The sequence below is a fragment of the Lycorma delicatula genome, chromosome 1, assembly GCF_047948215.1.
Source record: "Lycorma delicatula isolate Av1 chromosome 1, ASM4794821v1, whole genome shotgun sequence".
Lineage (NCBI taxonomy): Eukaryota > Metazoa > Arthropoda > Insecta > Hemiptera > Fulgoridae > Lycorma > Lycorma delicatula.
This window is the reverse complement of record NC_134455.1, coordinates 336,201,086-336,211,849: the sequence shown is the minus strand read 5'-3', so window position 1 is coordinate 336,211,849 and position 10,764 is coordinate 336,201,086. Positions and strand designations below refer to the sequence as shown.

Genomic DNA, 10,764 nt, shown 5'->3' with positions numbered 1-10,764 from the left:
TCAGTATTGCAGATAAAACATCGTTAGATTAAAGCAGTTTGTGACACTTTTTTTTTTAATATTACTCTTTCATTAGCAGTATAATACTGTGAATAATTAACACTAAAAAAAAATGTATTGAATCTTAAGGCACGATAACGTAATTAACAGAATATTTATGTTGCTGAAAAATTGTATTTTTTCTTCTTTATAGATATGTAATTAAATTATAAAAATGGTAGTGCGATTGATTACAAATATAGCTGTAGTAACTCATAATTTTTTGTGCAAATTAATTTATTCTTGGTAAGACCGTCTACTAAAGAAAAAAAAAGAAAGAAGATGCTACTTTCTGTAGTTAGGTATTTAATGATTTCTTGCTTTTGTTGGTGAATTTGTAAAACAAGAGATCATTGAAAGTTCAAAAGTATTTTTTTTCATGCGTTCATTCCTATGGAAGTGGAACATAACATTATCAGATTTATTTATTACTCAGTTGCTACAAATTTTGTAAGAACGTTACTGTTTGCAGGGCCCTGGGAGTCTCTGAAAATTACTGCAAGTTTCAGTGTAAGCAAAGTAATGCATCATTTACTTCCTTATTATCTAAATAATAATTTGGATTGTAATAGCTAGGAAAGTGATAAAATGCAATAAGTCTGAAGGTGTGTCACATAATACATATAGCAGGGGTTACAAGCAGAATTGCAACTGCTGCACTTTGCATTGTTCATATTTTGTAGAATTTGTTGATGCCAAAGTGACTAACATTATTCTAATTATTTTCTTTATCAATGGCGAGAGCTTGATTTCTTTTTCGCAATATTGCCAATGTTAGCCACCATATGTTACTAATCATGTAGATATCTTGGATTATAATGCCATATAGATGTTTTTGTTTTTTGTGTTAGATTGAATTGGTTTATGTACTTTTGATTTCTTGTTGTAATTCAGTCATTCTTTTGACATTTTACTTTGTGTATTGTTTGTCTTAAGTCACTAAATAATGACATTTTGAAGAAGAGGACAATATCTCGATCTCACTTTAATTTCTGACAAAGATATGACTTTTTCCTTGAACAATTTTTTACTTTTATTTCCTTTATTTTTTGTTAAATGATGTATGTGATTGTACATCAAAACATTGACAGTAGTTATTTAAAGAAAAAATTGTTTAATGTTTATGAGGTCCCCGAAAGCAAATACTGCATCTCCACTATGGTCACTTTTATAGTAGAGGCCAAGAAAGATTTGAAGTGATGAAGTAAGTGCAAAGGATTTTAGAGATAAGTTTAAAATAATTTTTGTATTAACAGGTTGGCTGCCGCAATATTTAAGGAAATGCTTTCCTCAGGGGCCGCAAGAGAAAAACAAAATATTATCAATGAACTATCATATACTGAGAATATATAAGTAAAAATTTACATCATTTATCAAGGGTTAAAAAAAAGGTGAGGATAACCTGTGATCCTCACGGCCTACCAGGAAAAACATTTTCTTCATAGGCCGCGTGTATTGCAGGTAATTCTTGCCTTCAATACTATTAAAATTCAATAATTTTTGATAATGACTTAATTTCCACAGTTGTCTTTACTTCTCAATTAGCTTTTGAATATGTTTAGAGAAGCAAGGTAAACACAAAATTTTTCACATGCGCTACACATTGTTGTCACAAATTTGACATTTTTTTGAGCATGCTGACGACCATGAGCAGTTGACTTTTCTGAATAGCATAATACACATCTTCTTATTCATCTATTATAACTCTTTGTTGGTTGCAACCTATGTTCAAGTGCTGAGTTATATTCTTTGTTACGTACTCCTAGAGGAACTATCTTATTAGAATTTTATCAATTTGCAACACGAGTTGTTCTCTGAATTTTGTAATTTCTAACTTTTTACGATGAAATTTATTGTAGATTAACCTTGCATTAACAACTGATGTATTGAGTAAAAACTCAATGAAATATCAATGTCTTGTTTACCATAATTATATTGTATTATTGCAGCAGGTTTTCTCACATTTTTACATTTCTTATTTACTTTTCCTGTTCAGCTTTCTCTAAAGTATACTTTGTACTAAGAAAGTAAATCACGCTGATCTTTCCATTTACCTACAACTATGCCATTTGAATTTTGTTTTCAATTACTTCTATTTTTTTAATTTTTTACATCATTACATCTTTAGGTAAGCGTTTCCCATTTTTGCATAATGTACCCAGTAGATGTGTGTTTTTTGCTAACAATGACTGCTAGAGGCACAGAAATAGAAAAATTGTATGTCTATCTCCCTACCTTAATTCAAATATTTTTTGGCAAGTTCAAGAACAACTCTTTCTGCCAGACCTTCATTTGTATTTTCAGTTAACTTTCCTGCGTAAATTAATACTTGTAGAGTATATCCTATCAGGTTGCATAGTTTGAACATTTTTACTCCATATTTGTGAGTTTCACTAGGCAAATATTATCTGAAAAACAGTCTTCCTTGAAACAGGATCATGGATTCATCAACCACAATCAGTTCCCTGAGTGTGTATTCCTTATAAAATCTTTGTTGTATTTTTTTCAATAAGTCTCTTATTTTGTACAATCTGTCAGCTGTACATGGATTGTATGCAAAGTGTATAAATCGTAAAAGCAATTGAAAGCGATTTCTACCCATTACAGATGGCACAAGAGCATTTCTATACAGTATAGTAGTATCCCAGTAGTCTGAAATTTTAGGATACTTAATGCCTATATAATATATTATTGCAAAAAAATTCCAAAATTTAATACTGTTTGTATCAACCCACTGACTAATTCTGTAAGTTCGTTTTCTTAGTTGTCCTATAAAATCTGCAGCATTATGGTTTAATTCGAACATAATTAAATCCAAAATTTCTTTATAAAAAAAAAAAGTCTTTATAAAAAGGTGCCAGTCAAACCTTCATTTTGAGGATAATCATCATGATATTTATACTGTTTTTCACCCACAAAATTAATGTTTAGAAGCAGTTTATCTGAATCTACTTCCTCACATTCTGATTCTTTATTGTTTACATTTTCTAGGTCATTTATCAAATTAAATTATCTGCTTTTTCTGGACCAGATGAAACTAGCTCTTCTAAATGAATTTCTTCGCAGTCAAATAAAGTCTGAATTGTTAGAATCAGTTTCTTTTTCATATTCATAACCAGAATCGCCAAACAAATTAGAAGAATCATCAGACCCCATAAGTTCAGCCAAATGTTCGTCTGCAACTAGGTTTCTCTGAATTGAACCTGATGATCTCTTACCCCTATGAACAGCTTGGAGACCCATTATATTGCAATATAAAAAATTAGAGTAAAAGAACTCCTACACTAAAATTAAATAAAAATCAACCTCATATGTTGTATTGAAAATATTTCGTTTTGAAAAAAGGAACTAATTATCCTTAGCAGTAATTACTAATTAACTTATATACTGGATACTATTAATTATACACTATATACTGTATCATCACTAAAACTAACAGTTAGAATCATAAATGTAAAAAGAAACGACTTCCATGGCACAAGTGGGTAGCATCTTGCCCTTTCATCCAGAGGTCCTGGGTTCAAATCCTGATCAGTCATGACATTTTTCATACACTACATTTCCATATCCCATGCACAAGCATGTGGCAATACCTCTAGCAAAAAAAATCAGTATAGTCTCACAAACATTAGTAGAAATAACAACAAAAAGGACAATTTTTATGTTGATGTAGATGTAACTACAACTGCCACATAGAGATGGTGCTCAAATACAGATTTAGAACAGGTTATTACTGACACGCCTATAATAATTATAATGCATTCTCAGCATGCCTATAAAAGTGATGGTGAATACATTTCAGTAATGTTTGAGGAACCAGCATAGATACTTGCTACCTGTATGGAATAATGCACCTGAGGATCGCATGCGCATCTCATGGTAGTTAAAAAAAGTGCTCTGCAAAATGTTTTTACGGTATCATCAGATAATTAGATATTTAAATTTTAATTTGGAGATTGTTGCCTTTGCTTCTAAGGTTAAAGGAGATTGCTAACTTTACATCCAATTTTTTCATTTTCTCTACCATTTAAGATCTTTGGAGTTATCAGGAAAATGTTTTGGCATTTTTATACTAAGTTGAAAACCCTTTTCTCCGAACTTATATTCTTATACTTTTGGTTTGTAGTAATCTATAAATAGCCTGATATTGTATTAGCAGTTTGAATTGTGCAAAAATTGTAATTAGTACTCATATCACTAACTTGCTGAGTTGGTCTAGTGGTGAACAATGCGTCTTCCCAAATCAGCTGATTTGGAAGTCGAGAGTTCCAGCGTTCAAGTCCTAGTAAAGTCAGTTATTTTTACACAGATTTGAATACTAGATCGTGGATACCGGTGTTCTTTGGTGGTTGGGTTACAATTAACCACACATCTCAGGAATGGTCAAACTGAAACTGTACAAGACTACACTTCATTTATACTCATACATATCATCATCATTCATCCTCTGAAGTATTATCTAAATGGTAATTACCAGAGGCTAAACAGGAAAAAGAAAGAAAGTTATTCATATCACTAAATTATTATAAAATAATCCAAATTCTTGGATATTTTATTTTTAATACCATACCACAATATTCCAAAACATACATTCTATTTCACTGATATCGTCAAACATTACCATCAGTACATTAAATAAAATCACAAAATTAAGAAATAAATAAAAATTAATCAATTAATATTAGAACAAGAAAATACATTTTTGTAATACAATGATGTTTGTAGAACTGTTGTTTCAAAGGGATAACTCAAGAAACTTTTCTATTAGTTCACATAATATTTAATAAACACACAAGAAATATGGGAATATTAAATGATTTTTTATAAAAAAAAAACAAGTGAAAATTGAACAAAATAAAATGAATTTTGTTACGGCTTTATGTCTGAGCTGCTTCAAACACAGCTCTTCCACTAGTTCACTCAAAACTTCTTCTCCTTCCTCCTTAGTCTCATTCACAGGGGGAGCACCTTCAGTGTTGTCAAGCAAAAGATTATTATGCCAACTCAAACTGTAATGGAGTTTTAACAAACGTTCGTCTAAGAGCTTTTTGGCCTTTTTTCTGCATTTTCACCAAATTTGGTTGGTTGATATCAGAATTCATATCAGCTACTGGATCACTTTTACAAAGAACATTTTTGTTGGAGTTTTGGGCCCGCTTAATTATAAATGTTTTGCAAAGTACATATTTGAAATGCCAGTTATTGATTGGTTTGAAAACTATTTCACTCTCCTTCTTCCAGTTAAAGATTTCACACTCTTTTCCAACTTTTACTACTGTTGCATTTTTTGGATATTTATCCAGATATCTAGATTTTCAATTACTCGTTTATTTTTCAGTGTTTAGAGCATTGGCCAAAAATTTGGTTGTATGTATGTATGTATGAATGGCGCCTCAACCAGAGAGAAAAAGTGAATTTCTTTAACATGCAGGGGGAGCAACAAAGGCTCATCATGAAGCCATGGTAAGGAGCATTTTGTTCTTGTTTTGTCCCCAACAACCATCTCCAAACAAGAAACTTTTGTGATTGTAAAAAAATTTAAACTCCACAATGTGTAATACACACAGTATGCAATTTCATTTGAGCCTTTCTTATATTTTTATTTGTCCAAGTGTAACTTTTGCAGTTGTCTCTGTCTAACTTGTATTCTGAAGATCATACTACTGTTGTAAAATTGTAAAAATAAAGTTGGTGGCAGCAGTAAGTCTCTTGACCTGGGATGTGAGGCAAGGGTAGATTTTTTGACTGTCAAAAAAATAGTTAAAATTCCCTCCATTGTTTCTTTCATTAAACTATTAAATATCAGCCCTTTTTTTGTGTCTTTGTGCTTCAAATAAGTTTTTTTTCAGGATCTCATTTCAGCTTGAATGTTTCCATCAAGTGTAGGTGTGTTGATCATGTCAACCCTTAGGCTCCGAAACCCGATTTAAATTTTGTATTGAGTATGTCATAAAAAGACTGTTACTTTAAATTCAAGATGCTTTATCATTTATACATTCAACTTAACATTGCAATATTCAACTCTAAAAATACTGCCTTCCACAACCTGAACAACAGTAATGTAGTTCACTAACATTCAGAGAAGAAATGAATTCAATAACCTTTTACCTCAGATCAGCATGCCTGAAAGAACAGTGACCACCACCTCATCTTTCTTGGGGTAGATTCCCAGTCTTGTGAAATGTTTTCATTACAAATTCAACCCTAGATCTTGTTATTCTTAAATTGTCAAAAACGCCTTCTGGCACACTGGTATTACTTTTTTATAATTTTTTCAGATCCAAAATTTTGTTTGAAACTCTTTCCCTACATGAGTAGAGTTGATAGCTGATTTCAAGTCGCAGGTACAGCAATATTTTAGTAAAAGTACATTTTGATAAAAGCAATTTTTATTTTCATAACATGGGAAGTGAAATTTGAAACTTTTACAGCCAGGAATATACATTGAAAACTCTTCATTACATGGTCATGTGTAGAATATACTGGCAGCCCAAGGGATGCATACGTTTAGATCTAAATAAAATTAAAATTTCTGATTATAAAAGCCTATTTTACACACATGATAACTAAAAACTGTAAAAATATCATAAACTAAATCACAACAAGGATTAAAGATCACTCAATGTATCTACAAAAATGTAATTTTTCAGGAATTATAAAAAACTACTTTCTTGATGACAACCTGGTAATTATCTGCCAGTATCATGAACTAAACACTTTTTAGTTACTTAAAAGTTTTTTTATTGAATTTTAGCTTTCAGAGTGAAGCCTGTTTACAATAAAACAAAAAATTGTATGTCTGAGATTCGGTTTTGTGATTATAAGTGTTACCAATATTTATTAAATTAAGCGTTGACTTTTGCTTATTTTATAACTTTACTAACAAAATATATGTAAATGTATCTCCTTTTACTGGACATGGTACCTGGGTAAATTTGCATAAAAAAGGTAATTTTTTTAGTATCAAATTTTTTTTTTTAAGTCAATTCACTGGTTGCAAAAAAATACAAAACTATTAACGTACTTTATTATTAAGCTATATAAAAAAATTAAAATTATTAGATGGACTTATAAAAACAATCATGTGGTTGAAGATAACTGGAGGATGCTCTTCCTGATCCTTTCAATAAACTATCCGTAATTGAATGATTCTTCTCATTTGTCATATTTGAAGAATATTTGGTTTTGTGCTGTTTATATCAAACAATAATCAAATTGTTATTTTCAGCCAGTTCCACACAAATCCCTAAGGTATTTTCTTATTTTTTGTAACATTGTTTTCTAAAGTGTAAGAACTCATTCCATTTCATGGACATTGTACATTGAACTTTTTGATGACATACATAAAGAATATACCATGCAAGAGGATAAAAACTTTTTTTTTGGTGTGCTTTTAATGTGGGTGCTTTTAATGTGTTATTGCCACATTCCATTTTTGAGTGGCCAGTTTCAAAATAAAATGATCAGTTTGTTACACATTCATATTTTGTACTGAATAGAGGAACGTGGCATTGATATGTTCATTATGATTTTGGGCAATTAGTAGAAGATAGAAAAAAATTCTTTCCAAATTGGTTTTCTTTCATACATAAATAAACACAAAACATATTTTCTGCTGGAAGGGTATTCATGATGCCCATTGTACACTTGTTTTGCACAGGCTTTTACAAAAAATGACTTAGCATGAAGAGCAGGGCAGTATCTCACTGCTTACGTATCAAGTTGTGCAAATATACTCACTTTAGTAGACATTTTATGGTTTCTTATACTTCTTTGCTTTTTTTATTTAATATTTTCCTTTGTTTATCTTTATTTATCTCCATATTACAACTGACATGTTATATTCAGAACACTTATTGCACATATCTTTTCTTGATGTGTGAAATTTTTAATTAAAATAGTTTTTAAATACGTACCTGTGAATTATATTTTTCCAGGTGCCTTTCCACCTTTTAAAATTTCATTCTATGTAACTCATACATTTGACTTCTATTAAGGTCACAACGCAAATATTCACAGTTCAAATCACATCTACTGTAGCATGATGATATATTGAATTAACAATCCAGTACATGCATGTGAAATACTAACAAGAGTAGTCATATGGATGATATATATGTCACTTAAATTTATTTGTTTCCAATTAAAAATATTTTTTTGCAAAATATAACAAACTCTACATTTGTGATATTACAAGCATTGGTTGTTTATACCATTTTGCTACCACATTTCCTTTTTTATTTTTCAATAAAACGGCTCTAAAGCTTCCTCCATCAACCAGATAATTTCATCCTTTTTTATTTTTGCGTAAGCATCTTCATCGCTTTGTTGGGTACTTTCTAGTTTTTGTTACTCAAGAGTCATGCTGTGAGTCTTCTACATAGTCTGTTGTATTATCTTCAATATCACCCTCTTTATCATCTTCATCAGAAAAAATTCTGTCTTCTGATTGTGCTTCTTCCAGCCATCATTGTATTTCTTCATCCATTAGGTAAAATTTTGTGATTCACATGATAAATACAACCATTTTTCTGTCAGTAACTACAAACACACAAATAGATAAAAATAGTGCTCTTAGTATTTAGTCGCTCACAAGTACAATAATACAAGCAAATGTTTCACTTCAATACAAGAGCAGCACTAATGTTTTGAAAAAATGTAGAAAGAAAAAATATATTGTCATAGTATGTATATTATGTAACTTGCGTAATGCCTTTACAAATTTAGCCTTATCAGCACACATGCAAATTAGATAAACTAGTAGTCACAATAAAATATAAACATCAACCAGGAAAATGTAGACAAGCAAACAGTGTTTGTGTATGACACTGTTTAGCAGTAATGACATAATTATGTATAAAAGAATAATAATAAATATCTTTACATGAATGTAGCTGAAACAAATATATTTTGCCTATAATAAATTCAAATATGAATAACTACAACAGTTGGGTGAAGAACGTCACCCATACAACCCTCACATTTTTTAATAGTCACAGGATGACATATGACACCCTGGTGTAAATTCCTAAACAAATCTATTAAAAAAAATCAATAAGAGATCTCCAAATCACTTGTAATTTTGCATACATGCTCTCTAAAGTTCAATTGAGGATTATATGAAATTTCATTGTAATTCGTTGAGTTTTTCAGTAATAATAGTTTCTACAGAAACTATGTAGTGGGTGACAAATATCACCTGTGCTACCAGCGAAGTGTTAATATGAGTTTTACTTAATTTTTTTAATCCCGTACGCTTAATTCTAGGTGGATCCTTTCTTCTTTAGTGAACAGAAAAAGTATTTGTTCACTTCTTTTTCTCACCATATTTCTTATAGACATATCAGAAATGTCTTAAGTTAAAAAAAAAACAGTGTTTATGTACCTGCACCTATTCATGATTTGTTGTTAAATTGTATTCTCTCTTCTAGACTACTCTGAATTAATGTTACTAACTGATTTTCTTTAGCCCTTCAACTAAAATGTGAATATAAATCCTTTGTCTTTCAAGATTTCCTAACGGTAATTGCTGTGAATATCCTGTCATCATTTTCATTAAAATAAGTGCTACATTTTTCTCAAACTATAGTCTTTACACTTCACACTTGTAACAATTTTTCTTCTCATAGAAATATATTAATTTCCTTGTTGTCTGGTGTCATAATCATCTCTGTTGTCAGAATACAGTTGTTCATAAAGCTCAAAATAATAATTATTATTATTTAATGTATTTTCAAAGTTTTCATCATATTCTGAAATGATTAACAATCAGAATTAGTTGCTCAGCCCACAATACTTCAGTAAAATAAAAAGAAAGTATTAAAGTAAAAAACTACATTATGAAATTTTTCTATGTTTAAATGTCTTTATTTCCATTTTAAGTATTAATAGAATGATGTAACGTTTCACAGTTATTGAATAAATGTAGCTCACTTGAAAAGAGTATAAATAGATAGTTCTTATTTACCTTGTACATATTTATTTCCTAGAGAAATAAAGGCAGCCAACATATTTTTTTTATATAAATAACAATGTATTGTTATAATATATGTATATGTATTGTTAATATTTTTATATCAAGACTTAATTACTAACATTGTAATTGCTTCTTTACTAAATTTTATATTTAAAGTAAAACTGACCCATTACATTTCTGTACAGTTTCTAAGTTACATAGTTTTATGCTTTCCAGGAATATAAATCAGAACTAACATTTTTTACGGTAACACTAGTACTGTAATATTATTTTATGAAAAAACTGTAATCAGTAATTATATTGATATTCTTTCAATGTATTTATATGATTTATAGCATCCCTAAATACTGGTGGAATCGTTACATTTAAGTTTACATTTTGTTATATACAATCATAGAAATATTATTAATTGTCATAATTGTGCTAGACACGCAACAAAACATTTTTTATAAAGTAAATATGCCATCAAGTGCACTTAAATTTAAATGAATAAATTTAACATTGATGAAACTTTTTCTTTGGTGTTTCTTCATTTTATAACAATAATTTACAGAAATAGTTGAGAATTTTTTTACTAATTTTCAGTTTCTCATTTCTAATGTTTTTAGATCAATAGAATTTCTAAACATTAAAAACATAATTCCTTGTCTAACTTACTTGCAACTCTATTTATAATTTTTATTTTTATCTTCTTCAATCACAATCATATAAAAATCTGTTCTACAGATAAAATTTTGCCAATTTCAAAA

The 10,764-nt window shown here is 29.6% G+C and overlaps 1 protein-coding gene across 2 annotated transcripts in view; it reads left to right on the top strand.

Moving 5' to 3' along the window:
* Positions 1-10,764, top strand: part of LOC142334293 (uncharacterized) — a 187,374-nt gene that overhangs the window by 137,538 nt on the left and 39,072 nt on the right. The window contains exon 9 of one of the 2 annotated variants that reach the window (XM_075382216.1): positions 512-549. The exons of the other annotated variant lie outside the window; for it this stretch is intronic. Within the exon in view, the coding sequence (XP_075238331.1) occupies positions 512-549 (38 nt within the window). The remainder of the gene's footprint in view (positions 1-511; positions 550-10,764) is intronic. 2 annotated transcript variants of the gene reach the window in all.